At 47.6% G+C, this 16634-nt stretch overlaps 1 protein-coding gene across 2 annotated transcripts; it reads right to left on the bottom strand.

The window, feature by feature from the left end:
• Positions 1-4064: 4064 nt before the first annotated feature.
• Positions 4065-11067, bottom strand: IRF1 (interferon regulatory factor 1). Of its 2 annotated transcripts, none has more exons than XM_056502241.1 (10): positions 10939-11067; positions 9512-9603; positions 8450-8549; positions 8074-8250; positions 7702-7751; positions 7440-7575; positions 7150-7275; positions 6550-6593; positions 5571-5706; positions 4065-5128 (listed from the first exon to the last, which is right to left on the bottom strand). In XM_056502241.1, the coding sequence occupies exons 2-10, from the start codon at positions 9596-9598 to the stop codon at positions 5028-5030; spliced, it is 957 nt and encodes a 318-aa protein (XP_056358216.1). In that variant the 5' UTR covers positions 9599-9603; positions 10939-11067; the 3' UTR covers positions 4065-5027. The 2 variants fall into 2 exon arrangements, with proteins under 2 accessions (XP_056358216.1, XP_056358217.1); XM_056502242.1 differs by lacking the exon at positions 10939-11067 and adding an exon at positions 9758-10094.
• Between the last annotated feature and the right edge of the window lie 5567 nt (positions 11068-16634).

The raw sequence follows: 16634 nt of genomic DNA, 5'->3' as shown, positions 1-16634 counted from the left end.
AGTTCACTGGGAGAAAAATATTGAAGGGGATAGAAAAATGTGGGAGCAAAAGCAACTCAAGTGCAGCACTGTGGTGGGAGAGAGTGTGGGCAGGTGACTGAAGCAATTGGTGAAAGGGAAAACACAACTTGGGTACAATTGGTCCATGAAAATATGACTTTCCTCCCTGTCTCCCTTTCTAGGGAAGATGTTTCCCCATTTGAGCTCTAACTTTTCTACAGATAACACTTCCTTCCTTGGCCCTCCCACGTCTCTGAGAAAGGCTTTTGCCCTGAGAAAGTTTCAGTCTTCCTTGTGTTGTGTTTTTACAAATATGGGGGGGAAATTGTGGCCCTGTGGGACTGGAGAGGAGGAATGATCCTTGACAGCAGAGAAGTGTTTTTAGTCCAAGACATTTGGATGCTTTCTAAGCAATCGTTTGCCTTTGCACCACAAATGAATATCCCACTGTGTTTTAGGGTTATAAATTCATACCTTTGGCCTGAAGCACTGCTATCCATCCCAGGTGTGATATTGTAAATTGTGTGACTGCCTGGAAATGTGTGTGATTATCAGGATTCAATCACCACAACAAATAAAGGTGAAAGGATAATTGCAGCTCTGCTGTCTGGCAGGCAAAGCTCACACGAGGTGCCACTGCTCTGGGCAGCCAAGAGCCAGAGGCTCCTCCAGACACTGCTGAGCCACTCCCTAAGAATCCATTTGGACAAAGACAGGTGGGAAAGCAACAGCCCCTTGTTTTTCCCTGGGAAAAGCTTCTGTTACCAGATGTGTGAGATCCTGCCTCTGCAGCACTGAAAACCTCTGCTGGCATGAACCAGCAGCTTCTTCCACCTTAATGCAGAATGCTGCAGGGCAAAATCTGTGCTGGAGATGCTGCAGAGCTTTCCTACACACAGGACTATTTCATGTTGTTTTCAGGAAGTTTTGTCCTGTTGATGGTCTAAGGCTCTAAAGCAAAATAAAGGGATTTTTTTTAGGGGTTTTTTTAATGGTTTCAAGGCTTACAAGAGAGCTGCAGCCAGTGATGGTGTAAGAAAGGGGTAGGTGATAGAAAGCCTCTGCTGGAGTAGCCTTTCAAGCCTGCAGCAGTAGCTCCATTCATTTCCTAAATGACCAGTGATTACACAACGACTCATTTTTGTTTTCCACCTCAGAGAAGTTATTTCTATTTTTACGCAGCTGCACTGCCTTTAGATCTCTCTCTCTGTCATGCAAGGTTCATAGCACAAGAGCTGCTTGCCCTTTGAGTCCTGCCCACAGGAAATCTCCTTTATTGGTTTGGCTGGGTTTGGAAGGGCTGAGCAGCTCCCCCCAGGGACCTGCTCTCCTGGATGTGAGCACTTCCCAGCTGAATTTAGCTGGGTACATAGGACAGGTGAAAACGACTCTATTCCAACAGACATTTACAGGGTTTGTGAAGAGCTTGATTAGGATAGGCAGGTTCAGAAAAATCCAGTGTCAAGGTTTAAAACTTTCTATCACAGGGAGTTTATCCTGAAGAATTGATGATGCTCCTCTGTGTACAAGTAGCCTAAAAGTCTCTTTAGCCTGTTTCTTCTGCAAGTCCCACCTGCCCTGGAGCTGATGGAGGAGCCAGTCAGGCACCAGCTCAGCACAGCAGCCCTTAGGTCACCCCACTCCTGAGCTGGAGAGCATCTCTTTGTTTTTCTTCCCCTCCCAAAGAGTTCAAAACAACAAAACTGACAGTATATACCTGGGGTGGAATTTATCCATCCAGATGCTTCAATAGCTGAATAAGTACCAATTCTGCCACAGGACTTCACCTCTTTTCACTGGTAAAATACCCAACATGCAGTCAGACATGCAGGTTCCTTGGCAGGTAACAAGGACAAGCATACCCTGATAAAACAGACTTGGAGCACATCTCTGGTCCCTCGGTGTGAGGCACTTGCTGCTGCTTTCTTCTATTCCCAAATCTTGCTTTAACCTTTTATCTGTGAACATTTCAATGCTGGGGGTTCTTTGCCTGTGAGCATATCTGTGAAGAGCGTGCCCCTTTCAATGCATGAATGTCTGAACTAATCTCTACCTTATTTTTAGCAATTTTTGCATCACAGAAAGTTTCCCATCTCTCTTCTGGCCCCTCCCCTCATGGTATGGTAAATTTGCAAGGGCTCTGAAACCTGATTTCCTCCGTGTGTTGGTGATGCTGAGCTGGAGCCCTGCAGCCCCTCATGCTTTCCCTGGTAGAAGCTGCTGCTGCAGCTGAGCAGGACACCAATCTGGTCATGGAATTATAGAATCATCAAATGATTTGGGCTTGAAGGGACCTTAAAGCTCATTTTTCTCCAGCCTGCTGTGGGCATGGACACCTTCCACTAGCCCAGGGTGCTCCAAGCCCCTCTCAACCTGGCCTTGGACATTTCCAGGGATGGGGCAGCCACAGCTGCTCTGGACAGCCTGTGCCAGGGTCTCATGACCCTCCAGAGTCAAGAATTTCTTCCCAATATCTATTCAGTCCAACCCTGTGTCAGTTTGTAGCTATATCCCCTTCTCCTGTCACCATTAAAAAGTTTATAAAGAGTCAAAAGTTGCTCTGTCTCTTTTATAAGCTCATATATATATATATATATATATAAAAAGTATTAATATATATATTATATATTATATATATATATTATATTATATTATATTATATTATATTATATTATATTATATTATATTATATTATATTATATTATATTATATTATATTATATTATATTATATTATATTATATTATATTATATTATATTTATTATATATATTATATATATATTATATATATAAATGTTTATATATAAATATTTATTTATACATATATAAATATATATAAATAAAATATATAAATAATATATTTATTTATATATTATAATAAATAAATAATAAATTATATATACATACATATATATATATATATATATATATATATATATAAATATATTTGAAGGCTGAGAATCTGGTGGGTGATTTCTTTGCTTGTTCACTAGACAAGTTCCTGCTCTAGATCTGCAGGATTTGAGGTGTGTGTGGTTTAAGGCAGCCCAGGTTCTCAGGGATTTCCAGCTGGAGGGCATTTCCTCAGGCCAGACACCCTGCCAGCCAGGGGACTGCAGGATGAAGCCACCAGGAGCTCTCTCTGCCCGAGGTGCTCCCTTGGCCTGCCTCAGGCTGTGCCAGGGAGGGCTGGTTAATGGTTAACAGGACAAAGGGACCTGCCCAGCCTCTCCCTCCCCGGCTGCCCCTGCACTTCACCGTGCTGCATTTGGGACCCATGAGCTGGCAGCCAGTTCTCATCTTCCCTCAGCCTCGCTGTCCCTGCCCTGCAGGTCAGGCTGCAGCAAAGCCTGTGCCCCAGGCAAGGAAATGTCCTCTTTGTTCCAGCCCTTTGGGCTGGGTCTTCCTCTGATATTCTCCTTGGCCCTGGCCCAGAAAATGAAGTTATTCACCAAAGGCCAGCAGAGCACAGGGGTTTTCCAGGCAGTGTCAGTGGCTGTGGCTCTCACACTCTGCCCCAGCCCCACTTGTATCCAGCCACACATGATGTAATAACATCGACCCTTTACAGCATGAATACAGCAAATGAATCAAACACTCAGGGGAAAAACAGCCTGCTTCCCCCTTGCCTTCTGAATTGTGCCTGTGCTTTCTTTTTAGGCAAACCTGAGGTGCTTAACCAGGGCTTCACTGCTGATCTAATCCCAGAAACCATTTTGCTGATAGGAAGGACCACAGCAGGAGTTGCTGTACAGGATTTCTTAGTGTAGCTTGGCTCTGAGTCAGGTCTGTATTGCAGAGGATGACAAATACAAAAATACAAACCCACTACCCTGCAATGCACAGCACCAGGGATCCCCTTGCCTTACATGCAGGATTCCACCCAGCAGCTGCTCTTGGAAGAGGCTAGGGGGTAGGAAATGAGAGCAAACAAACTCTCTGTCCTCTCATGAGTCATGAAAAAACCCCTCCAACTGCCTCTCTTTCAACAGCACATCTGTTTGGGTGTTTTCAAGGAAGCTGGAATGCATCCTCAGAGCTCTTCCATGAGAAAAAGTAAACATGTAATATATAAAACAATTTATGAAAACAAATATACAACACTTTATATACAAAAATAAAATGTACAAGAAAATAGTCTGTTACAGCTTAGTGATTTGATTCCTATCTATTACACACACACATTACAACCAATTCTATCCAGCACATGCTGATCCAGAGAATCTGGGGGATGTTACAGCTTGTGTGCAGTACTGGAGGAATCCCCACAGAGTGCCAGAAGGGATTTACAAAAGGCATGGTAAAAATAAAGAGCTCTGCCCCTCTCAGTGCAAAATTGTTTCATGCAGCAGCTCTTGAACTCATATGAGGAAAGATATAGGACATGCCTATGGCAGAGAGCATCCTATGAGTGCCCCTGGGGAATGGACAAGGTGGAAGCAAAGCCTAAACTGAATTTTCACATTAAAATGGTCTATTTACAGAGTTTGAAAGGTCTGAAAGATGAACTATATGATGGAGTAAATCAAAGAAGAGACAGCCTGTTAGCACAGTTTTTTCTGTGAAAGTTAATGACAGCTGTTATGCTCAATGTCACCAGTGTTGCACAGGGAAGCAGCAACCAAAACTAATAGGTCAGAGATTAATCTGCAGTGTCTCCTCTGAGTGCTCTGTGGGTAAAGTGCTCATCACCACACATGGGGAGGATGGTAACCTGCTCCCTAGGCTCGTGGTGCCCCACCAGGCAGACTCCATGGCACAGAGACACCCTCCAGCAAAAGCTTCACCTCCAGACCAAGAAGGTGGGAGCTGCAGCCAGAGTCCTGCCAGAGTCCTGCTAGAGAGGTGGGGATCCTTTTTTACATTGATAATGGTGTTTTCCATGCTAACCTTTCCAGGCCTGCAACTGAGACCGAAGAGAAAAGCTACTTTCTTCCTTTAGTCAGTAACAAAATATTTCTTCCATTCTTTCCACGCTTGTTGAAGTTTCTATCCAAGAGCAGTTTGTGGTTGGAGGAAGCCAAGGGTTTACAATCCACAGGGAATGACTTGCATGGTTGGCCTCACTGTATCCAGCCAGGAGAAGTCTAGGCTGCTTTTCTGGTCAAAGAACCTGAAATCCATCTCTCCTAGATAAAAGGAACCAAGAATGGACACTGAATTAATGTAGCAAGAGCAAAACAGTATACAGATATATTGAAAATAAATATCAACAATGGTAAGAATTCTCAGAAAAGAGTAAATACTTTAGCCTATTATTTTCCTAGAATACATAAACACTTTCTATCAAGCTGTTTCATTTAAGCTATTGCTAGAAGAAATTCTCCAGTTATATTCCAAGGAGTTCCTGAAAGCTGACCTAACTTACACATGTATAACCCTGAAATCTGCAGGCTTTGCTTATTGGAGGTGTTTTTGACTTTTTCTTTTTATCAACAAATTCCTTACAGCTTTCCAGCAGGCTGCTTGGAAGTCTCAGAGCACAAGGATGGTGAATTCCTCCATTTCCTTTGCTGCCTCCCTGCATCACCCTGTGGCCCTGACTGTCAGGGGTAGCCCAGGAGCCTGTACCTGACATGGTGTCACTGTCCACATCCTGCTCCTTGAAGCTGTAGGTGCTGCACAGGCTCTGGGTGCCTGACTCGTTGGTGAGAAAGCCTTTCCCCCCAATGCTGGTGTTGTGCCAATCTTGGGCTGGTCCAAGCAGCTGGAAGAGAAGGAGGAGATGGTAAAAACTGCTCCTTCCCACTGTGGGTGCAATGTTTGATTAATTGCCCTTAATTAGAGGACAGGTAAGCAACAAGATCAAGTTCTGTTTTCTCATGCTAAGTTATATAAAACTTGTTTCGTCACAGTTTAAAAAAAAAAAAAAAAAAAGTTCATGCAAAACAGCAAGGGCTGGAGCACCTTTTCACCTTTTCCTATCTTATCAGTGGGATGAGTGACATGTCTGGACATGCAGATTAGGAGCCAAACATGTCAGGGGTGGAGGGAAGGGCAAAATAGAAAAGTCTAGAGGATCCTTGCAGACCCTAATACAAGAACCTGAGATCAAGGAAATGGCATCAAGTTGTGCCAGGGGAAGTTTATACTGGATATAAGGGAGGAAATTTTCATAGAAAGGGTTGTCAAGCACTGGAACAGGCTGTCCAGTGAAGCAGTGGAGTCACCATCCCTGGAAGTTTTCAAAAAGATGAGGATATGGCACTTGAGGACATGGTTTAATGAACATGGTGGTGCTGGGCTGATGGTTGGACTTGATGTCTTAGAGTTCTTTTTCAGCCTCAATGATTCTATGAACCTCTACTCCTAGCAGAACTCAGTAACTTCCTCTGACTTTCACATGAAGGGTCAATATTTCCATGGGTGTGCTCTCTCCAGTTCATGTTTGCAAAGCAGCTTTCTCTTGATATTTAATTTTTCAGGCTGCCTCATTAAGAAAGTGTATGTTCAACTCACAGGAGACTGGACCAGCAGGATTGTACCTGCTTCCCTTGGTACAAACACCAACTTTGGACAATTTTATTCTGACCAGAAGGGCTGGTTTTACCTTAAAAATATCTGGATTTATTTCCTCTTCATCTTCATCTGTGACTGTTTGGTCAGCACATAAAAAAAAGGGAAGAAAACATAGATGTCAACTTTTAGGCCTCATACTTCTGCTTCTTCACCACAGAACCTGCATCCTATTCTCTTGTCACACAACATGACTACTCCTTATTCATGCCCACCCCAGACTCCTCACAGCCCTTCATCTCTGATGCTCTTCAACAACTGCATGTTGAGGTGCAGGGCTCTGATGCCTCCCCAGGACTCAACAGAGCAGTTCCACTTGCTGTGGGAGATGACAGGAGGAAGATGATTTGCACCTCAAGTGAAGAACCACTCTGGAATATGTATGTTAATTATTTATTTTCCCAGTGGGAAGCATGGCTACCTCCACCACCTCTGTTGGAGCAGGTGGCATGTGCCAGCTCTTCCCTTCTGTACCCTGGTTGGTTTGGCAACTCAAAATTCCCAAATCTATCAGATGGGGGTTGTTTTTTCTACAAAACAGCTCTTGTTTCTCCTGTTGACCCAGTCAGTCCTTTCATTCTGATGCCTCCAGCAGACCAGTGAAAGACTGGGGCAGGAGAAAAGCAGCACCCACCTTCAGAGGATGAAGCCAGGGGAGACACCTGGAGCTGGTAGAGGTCGTTGGTGCTGTCAGCCACGGTGACTTCCATTGCTGGCCTCCAGTCAGGCAGGGAGCAGCTCACCTTGCAGGGGGACAGGCCTGTGGGATGCACCAGGAGCTGGTACTCAGCACAGGACAGGCACCTCTGCTCCCTCCCTGCCAGTCTGACATGCAGCTGCCCCAGCCCCAAGACTCGTCTCTGACCGTGGGCTCGGCACAAATGGCATTTTCCACTCTGCTCAGACCCAAACCCAGCGTCTCACCTAAGGGGATGGCTGTGCTCTCCACCTCCACTTCCTGCCCTGCATAGTCGTGAATGGTGTAGCCACTGTGGTCATCTGGCAAAGGAGTGCTGGTTAAGCTTTCTGCTGATTCTTTCAGCCTTATCTCTTCATAACACTGTGAAAACAAGGGTAAAGCATGAAAGACTTGTCTAAGTACACGCAGGTTCCCATATGAAAAAAAAGTTAAGAAAGAAAACCACCAAAACCTCTAGCTTCTTCAGCTGCCTCTACAGACACATACCTTTCTCTTGCTCCTGTTTCTTGCTTCTCTTGAAGACTTTGACTTCCTTTCTGTGAAATAAAGTAAGACAAATGTGAGAAAGGGCTGCACATTTTAGGCAAGTGTGAGCTCTTGCAGCCTTGAAACCTGCTCAGCAAGCTCAACCACCAACAGCACCAGCCAGTCCCCATGACCCCTTGATGCTGCCTTTAGGCATGTTTAAGGAGTTTGGGATAAAATTAATTGTTTGTACAAGCTGTTCCTAACAATAATCAGTGAGCAAGCCTAGTAGCAGCAGTGCTACCAACAGGTCTGTTAGCCCCTGCTGATATAGAGCAGGGCATTTAAGTGCTGTTTACCAGTGTAACTCTGGCTGGATTGCCAAGGGTTTACCTTTCTTCTGATGCTTTGTCAAGGGTGGCAGCATCCTGTAAACCCTGACAGCACTGGAGCCCTTGTTGATGCTTTTATCCTTCACTTCTTCGATGTCAGGCAGGGAATTCATGGCACAGCGGAAATTTGCCTTCCAGGTTTTTGGATCAGGATCTTTCTCACCTTCTTTATACCTTCCTATAAAGGTAGGTATAAGAGATGAGTTATGTATTTTAGACTTTCCAGTGCTGGTTTTTCCCACCAAAAGATACCAACATTCTATTTCCTGATATATACACTAGTAGTTAATCTAGCTACCAGTGTAAGTCAAGGCAAAAAAACAATGCCTTGTTTAAGATGGTCATATGACAGATGGGAATGTAAAGCCAGCACACACCTGTATGAATGGCCCAACTCCTGAAAAGGCAGGCATCCTTCTCCATGTCCCAGCCATGCTTAGCTGCATGCTTCCATGGGATTTGAAATATCCTCTTATCCTGAAATTAAACCAATAGAGATTTAAATTACACAAGAAACACCACATGCCAGTTTGGAATGATGGATTTAATCAGAGTTCTCAGTTGCAGCTCAGAAATGTTATAGCCCCCGATTCTAGATTTTAGAGCATGGGAGGTTATAACTATTGGCATATAACTACAATGGCTATTTAATCTATATTTTAATTAAACAGCCATGGTTCCATCTATTTTGTTCATAGTATTTAAGGCTTTTTATGGTTTCTGAAACTGGGGAAAAATACCCAAAGGTACAGTACAGTAGAAGTGAGCATTATTATCAAATCTATCCTAGAATAATTTCAATACATCACATCTAACCCATTAGTATGTCATAAATTACAGCATTTTTTCTAGATACACTTTGTTGGAGAACCCCTTTTTTAATTTGCCCATAATATTCTGCAGCAATCCTACAAAAAATGTAGCTTAAATATCTTCTTGGGATGGATATGGAAACTTCAGAGACTTGGTTCAATGATCTCAGTGATCTCAACCTGTGCTACACCCTGGTAACAAACCTTTCGGCCTTACAGACAAAAAATACAACATTTCTTTCAGGCTGAATCTTGAAAATTGAAGCAACTGGAGTATAATAGCAGCTGCTTATCTGGGGCAGGAGGTGACTTGGCTCAGTGAAGAGCAGGAGTTAAAAGAGATTTTGAAGGTTTCTTCATTCTCCAATATACTCAGAATTTTTCCCCTGTAATTTATCATTCCCTTCCTGGGAATTTTCTGAGGGAAAAATGGAACTACTCCACCGTGTACCAACCAGAGCTACCTTTTCTGCAAACAAAAACTGTTGCTTTTTAAACATAATGCTGTCAAGCTTCCTCCATGTCTTTTCCTTTATGATCTTGTGTTTAGTGTCATTTAAGAAGGAGGATTGTTAATGATACACTAGTAGTGCTAATAATGATGATGACAGTACAGAGCAGCCTCACCTTGTTAATCCATATCAGTCCTGGTATTTGATTGGAATCAATCTGCATTTCCAGCCAGGGCCTCATGCGCATTCTGGACACTGGCATATTGGCTGTGAAAGAAGCAACAAACAGGTCAGACAAACCCTCATCACTAGTTCAACCACTCTACAGTGTCGTTCCTTCCACACTTTCTGTGCTCAGCATCACCACCAATGACACAGAACTACTTTCCCAGAGTCTAAACTCTCGTTCAGTGCCTTTCACCTGCTCCTGGAGGGAAATGCTTCCTGCTGCACCTGGCTCAGCTCCAGGACGGGGCTCAGGTTTGTTATTCGGCAGAGGCCGATGGCAGCAGTGGGTGTTCAGCCCGTGCTCCGTGGGGAGCTCAGCGTGGGCGGCTCGGGCCCGGGTCGAGCCCGGTTCTGGGAGGGAGCCAGCGCCGCTGGGTGCGGGTGCTCCCCGCTCTGCAGCCACGGACAGGCACCGACTGCACAAGCCTCTACTGAAAAGTTTATTATTAATTAAGTTGCGCAAGGTAAGGGCAGCGGTGCTGCTTCGGGTGGGTATCCCCAGTTCCCCAGTTCCCCAATTCCACCACGACCCGTCCCCAGGAGCCGGACGCTGCCGCCGCAAGGACCGGCCCTCCCGGCGCTTCCTTTGCACAAATAATTTCCTGTTTGTGGTGTTTTCCCAAGACACACAGGCCAAGACTGCCTAAAGAACACTTTTCTAACTTTCACCAGCGACCCGCTCCGCGGGGGCGGAACGAGACCCCGGGAAGTGCCCGTCCCGGGCAGGGTCTCCAAGCGCTGCCCGAGCAGCGGCGCTCGGCCGCCCGCTCCCCCGGGGCTGACCGCGGAGCGGAGCCGTGCCCGGCCCGGGGGGCGAGGGACACCGCCGAGCCTGTCCCCTCCCCGGCCCGCAGGGACACCGCCGAGCCTGTCCCTCCCCGGCCTGCAGGGACAGCAGCCGGCCTGTCCCTCCCCGGGCCCGCACAAGGGATGCGCGGTGCCCACCCGACGGCTGCCGGAGCGACGCGCCCGCTCCGCCTCCAAAACTCCCCCGCACGACAGAGGCACCGCTCCCACGGACCCTGAAACCTCCGTGCTGCGCAAAGTGGGGGGCTAATGGTGGGATAGGATAGGACAGAATAGGATAGGGTACAGGATACAGGATAGGATATAGGATATAGGATATAGGATATAGGATATAGGATATAGGACATGATAGGATAGGATAGAATATAGGATATAGAAGATGATAGGATAGGATGGGATAGGATAGGATAGGATAGGATAGGATAGGATAGGATAGGATAGGATAGGATAGGATAGGATAGGATAGGATAGGATATAGGATATAGGATATAGGATATAGGATATAGGATATAGGATATACTATAGGCTGTACCATAGCATCAAAGCACAGGTTGCCCCGTGACCCACCTCGCTGTGCCTGCAGTGCCGAGCTGTGTCCCCGCAGTCGCGCTCCCGCCGCCGGCTCTGGCTGCCGCCGGCCGCGCCCGCGGGTATAACGCGGCGGCTCCGGGATTCCCCGCGCCCGGGCCCGGCCGCCGCCCGGCCAATCCGCGCCGCGCCGGGGGCTGGCCGCGCTCGCCATTGGCGGCCGCCGCGGCATCACTTCGGGGAAATCACGCTGTTGTAGCACCAGCGGCTCGGGGGGGCGCGGCTCCCCCGCGGCGAGCCCGGCCCCGCCCCGCGGGACCCGGCACCGAGCTGTGGATCCGGCACCGAGCTGTGCACGGGTCCGGCACCGAGCTGTGGATCCGGCACCGAGCTGTGCATGGACCCGGCACCGAGCTGTGCACGGGTCCGGCACCGAGCTGTGGATCCGGCACCGAGCTGTGCACGGACCCGGCACCGAGCTGTGCATGGACCCGGCACCGAGCTGTGCATGGACCCGGCACCGAGCTGTGCACGGGTCCGGCACCGAGCTGTGCATGGACTCAGCACCGAGCTGTGCACGGGTCCGGCACCGAGCTGTGGATCCGGCACCGAGCTGTGCATGGACTCAGCACCGAGCTGTGGATCCGGCACCGAGCTGTGCATGGACTCAGCACCGAGCTATGGATCCGGCACCGAGCTGTGCATGGACCCGGCACTGAGCTATGGATCCGGCACCGAGCTGTGCATGGACCCAGCACCGAGCTGTGGATCCGGCACCGAGCTGCGGATCCGGCACCGAGCTGTGCATGGACTCAGCACCGAGCTGTGGATCCGGCACCGAGCTGTGGATCCGGCACCGAGCTGTGCATGGACCCGGCACCGAGCTGTGGATCCGGCACCGAGCTGTGCACGGAGCCAGCACCGAACTGTGCACGGATCCGGCACCGAACTGTGCACGGAGCCAGCACCGAGCTGTGCACGGGTCCGGCACCGAACCACGGGGGGATCCAGCTGCTGTCCCGCCCAAGAATCCAGTCTCTACCCCCTGGAGGAATCTAGTCCCTGTCCCACAGAGGCATCCAGTCCCCGTCCCCCCAGGGGATCCAGCCCCCATCCCGCAGAGTGATCTAGCCCCCTTCTCTAGGAGAGACGGTGGAGTCCCCAAAGCAATTCTGGTGCACACCATCGTGCAGGGACCAGCGTGTGCCAGGTATCCACCTGGCCTCAGCAGACCAGTGGCAGGACAAGGGGAAATGGTTTCATGCTTCAGAGAAGGATAGATTGAGATTAGATACTAAAAATAAATTCTTCCATGTGAGGGTGGTGATGCCCTGCAACAGGTTGCCCAGAGAGGATGCTCTGTCCCAAAGTGTTCAAGGATATGTTGGATGGGGCTTGAAGCAACCTGGTCTGGTGAAAGGTGTTCTTTTTGCAAGGTGTTGGCACCTTTAAGGTCCCTTCCAATCCAAAACACCCTGAGATTCTGTGATTCTATGAAAAAGGGTGACCAACGGTATTGTCGCCTCTTGTCTCTCTTGGATGAAACCTAAGGAAGGGAAATGGCATCATGACAGAAGGTTACTGAAACCATCAGGATTTCTCTTCAGTCCACTGTAACTCTATGGCAAGGGATTAGATTTTCATCCAATGTCTTCAAGGTGCATTCCATTCAGTGAAATATTGAAACATTTTTAATTACTTCCATAACTTCAAGGAAGGTTTGTAGTCATATGCAACAGGAATTTATATTGGGAGAGAGGTACAAAGATGCATGGGCAGCTGAGGCAGAAGTGTGACACCACCACACTGACTGCCTGCTCTGGCAAGTTTCCTTCTTTTAACATAAAGATGAAAGAAAAGCCCCAACCTTGTTTTTTAACTGCAGAGAAACACCCTGTAGGAGTCCCATGCTTTCTCTTAACTAATGTTTTTTTGTCTACTTGACACACTTAACTTGTGGTAGGATCCTCCAGTCTTTGTGCTGAGGGAGGCACCATTCACCACTGAGATTTCACCACAGGTAAAGATACAACATATTAGGTAAATTAGCAAATAATCAAAGAAGGAGAAATACTAGATATTACTAGACAAATAGAAGCTAACATAAACATAGCTTGAAAAAGAGAAGACAATAAGATATTTGATAATTCAGTGTAAATGTCATCTACAAAAATAGTCACACCACCTCTTATACAACATAAATATTGACAAAAAGAGATTATGCTGATTGCTTTTGAGCTACAACCTCCCATGGTTGGCTTTCACCACTCACCCAGCCTTAGAAAAAATGGAGTCTGAGCTTCCTGGTTTCATGGGCCAAGGTCTGTACACACCAAATGTATCAATCACCTTAAATGACTGAATTTTGAATAGTAACTCTTATTTGATCCATGACTTCAGTACTCTTGAGACCCTTACTGGCTTTTTAGTCTGTATCTTGTCAGGAATTGACATCAGACACCAAATAAATGGACCTAGAATAGAAATGCACGAAGGAAAGTTAACAGCCCCACCCCTCATTCTCATCTTCTTTCCTCGAGTTTGAGCTCAGACAGATCCTACATAATGAAACTTAATTGACATTTCTATCTGTCTCCTGGAGCAGGACCTGCCCAGCCTGAGATGCCTTGTATTTGTTTGCTTTTTTGCTATCTTTCTGCTGAAACAAGGAAACTTGTGTCTCCACAATGTTATTGAGTGTCAGACTCCTTTACACCACACTTACATGATGTCCTCCTTATTAAACTGATTCCTTCCTCTCATTTATCTAATCACCCTTTCAGCAGGTTACCTAATATAGCAAGAATATTCACTTAAATTTGTCCTATATAAAAGTATAATGAAGGAATAATCTCAGGGAGTCAATAATGGTTGGCCATAAAGCCCTTCTGCTCCACCCAGTTAATCACCCAAGAATTTCCATAATGTCAACATCTTTATTCTCTGTAGAATCATAGCCCTGCTCCAGCTTTATTTCACAGGTGTCTTACCTTGTACACTTTTTTCATATTCTCTCCATTAATTTCCAGTTCCCTTGTTTTATTGGTAAGCTGAGACACAGAGAAGCAGATCACTGACATATTTTATCACATTTACTTGATCCAGGGAGATCCCAAGTCTAGGATTGTTGAATGCAGAAGTAATATTTAATAGTATCTCTTTTAAAACCAAATTCAGTCCCAAACATCTTCCAGCAAGTTGTGTTTGTTGTCCTATAACACGTACCTCTCCCTCTCAGCAGTGCCCTGAGATAAGGAGCTTCTAGGAAGACTGTAATTTAAGTGATGCAAAAACGTGACCTGGATGACATCAGCCATGGAGCTCCTGGAATGGCCTCTAAGGAGGGAGGGTGATGGATCAGATATAGAGGCTCGAGGTCTCTCATAAACATGGGTCTCTCCTCTCTGGCATCATCACTCTTCTTGTTAAAGCAGCTCAGGATGGCTCTGATCTGTGCTATATGAAAGAAATCGTGGTTAATACAGAACCCTGTGTGCCAGGGGGTGAACCTGAGGCTCCAAACAGCCAGAAACACTTTGAGAAGCTGGAGGGTAAAGGGCAGAAAAGCAGCACACTTCAATGCAGACATGCTGGCTGACATGGCTACAGACTTAAAAGCCTCATTCACCTCCAGGTGAGCCTTGGGTCCTAAAGCTCTAAGGTGTCTTGGGAGCAAAGAGCTTGAGCATTATACCAAGTGCTCATGACAGTCTTGTCTTTGAAGATTTTCCCTTCCCCTAGGAATCCAGCCTGGGGAGAAGGCCCACGGTGGGAAATCTGTGCTCTGACAATGGGGAGATGGACAGATGGAGATGGAGAGATGGGGAGATGGGGAGATGGAGACAGGGAGAGATGGGGCTGGTGGCTGCCACAGAAAGTTGCCTCTGGTGACTCGGTAGTGACCCCAGGGAGGCTCTGCAAGCCCAGGCAGTATTTGTGTGGGGGGAGTACACAACCACAGGATGGAGCAGGGGTTTGTGGAGGGGTTTGTCAGAGCAGAGTGAGAGGGAGACTCTTATCTCTTTCCTCGTGGCCCTGGCTGCTTCCTTCCATCTCTGCATAAGGACCTTCCCATTCCCAGAACCCACTCTGTGAAGATTTGTTTGTTCCTCTTTTCCACCTGCTTTAAGAGAAACCTGCTCTAATTCAAGTCCTTTGTAACTCTCCACCACAACCCTCCACCACCTGCCTCTGTCCCCTTTCCCCATCAACCCAGAAACAAACCTTCCCTTTTGGAGCAGGACATAAAAAATGGGTGCAGAGCTGTTTGTATAACCTCAGCATTGTCCTGGTTCCCCACTAAGGAGCACCCAACTGCTGTCACAGTTGGTGACAGAGATCATCCATGGGCAGGAAATGCCTCTTCCTTCCAAGGGCTTTCCAGGCAGTGAGGGGTTAATGCAGAGTGTTTTTTTTCGGGAGCAGGGATGGAGTATTAGCAGTAAAAGCTGCCAAGGCAGACAACCAAAACTAGCTGCTTCTGGGTCAGGAGCTGTGAGGGTGCAGGGCTGGCTGCAAGCTGTTTCCATTTCTTATAAATGCCTATTTTACAGAAAGGAACTTTGCTTGAAGCACATGCAGGAGAATGAATGTCAGAAATGTTGAAACTCTGCCCAGCTGGCATGATGTAATCCCTGCAAGTGCTCTGATCTGCAGGCTACAACAAATATATCCTGGGATGGGCCGTTTACAGTTTCCTGGAATTGGAAAGACCTATCTCAAGACTCCAAATCATTCCAGTTCTTCCCAGTGATAGCACAGCAGATTTTTTAATTAAACCAAAAAGAAATTCTGTGCTTGTTTTGGTGGGAATAAAGGAAATTGCAAAAACTTCACTTGAGGACTTTCCATGCTCCTTACTTCCCTCTCCATCTTGAAGGAGGATACAGACATGTCATGAACAATTAGTTGAGGGGAATCCTGTGAGCTTCAGGCACCTGGCAGCTCTGCAGACCTGCAGCAGACCTGCAGCAGCTTGAGCTCCCTGAAAAAGGCCAGAGAGCCTTGGGCCTCTCCTGGTGCACATGGGTCTTCACCCAGGGCGAGTGGAGCAGGTGTGGGACAGTCACAGGGCTGTGCTGACCCAGGGTGCCCTGGTCTCCTGGCATCCTGCCCAGGAACCCCCAAATCGAATGGGAATCTGTGCACTTGAAACTGCTGGAATCCTGGCCAGTGAAGCTGGGGCTGATATCAGTGGAAAAAAGGTGACTTGTGTCTTCAAGTTTCTATTTGCCCTTAGAGTATCCATCTGAGAGTGGGAATGCACCTCCTGCCCAGCTAGCCATCTCAAAGAGGAGTCAAGCAAAGGGACAAGCAGCACATGCTGGGAAAGGCTGGCTGTGCCTCTCATCTACCTCCTGGCTTGGAAAGTTTGCTCCATCCTGGACTGATTGGAAAAGGTGCCAAACTTCCCAGCTGTGAGAAGGGAAGGCCAGGCCAGTGCCTGTGGCAGTGTGGTGCTGTGCCTCCAGCCCTTCTCAGGGGCAGGTGGGGGCTTTCTGGGGGCTCATCGAGGCCATCCCCCACCTCCTGCCCAGTCCCTGCCTGCACCTCCAGCCCCTGCCTGCACCCCCTGCCTGCACCCTGCTGCTGCCTGCACCCAGCTCCTGCCTGCACCCAGCCCCTGCCTGCACCCCCTGCCTGCACCCTGCTGCTGCCTGCATCCTGCTGCTGCCTGCATCCTGCTGCTGCCTGCACCCAGCCCCTGCCTGCACCCAGCTCCTGCCTGCACCTCC

This window comes from Oenanthe melanoleuca, chromosome 13, assembly GCF_029582105.1.
Source record: "Oenanthe melanoleuca isolate GR-GAL-2019-014 chromosome 13, OMel1.0, whole genome shotgun sequence".
In the NCBI taxonomy this organism is placed as follows: Eukaryota; Metazoa; Chordata; class Aves; order Passeriformes; family Muscicapidae; genus Oenanthe; species Oenanthe melanoleuca.
This window is presented reverse-complemented; position numbering and strand designations above follow the sequence as displayed.

What these genes read in the sequence shown, in the direction of transcription:
- IRF1 (XM_056502241.1), bottom strand. Translation starts at nt 9,598, where the DNA reads ATGCCAGTGTCCAGAATGCGCATGAGGCCCTGGCTGGAAATGCAGATT. An exon ending in GAGTTGGGCCATTCATACAG is followed by an intron (nt 8,251 to 8,449) that starts GTGTGTGCTGGC and finishes CTACCTTTATAG; the next exon opens with GAAGGTATAAAGAAGGTGAG. An exon ending in GACAAAGCATCAGAAGAAAG is followed by an intron (nt 7,752 to 8,073) that starts GTAAACCCTTGG and finishes TTTATTTCACAG; the next exon opens with AAAGGAAGTCAAAGTCTTCA.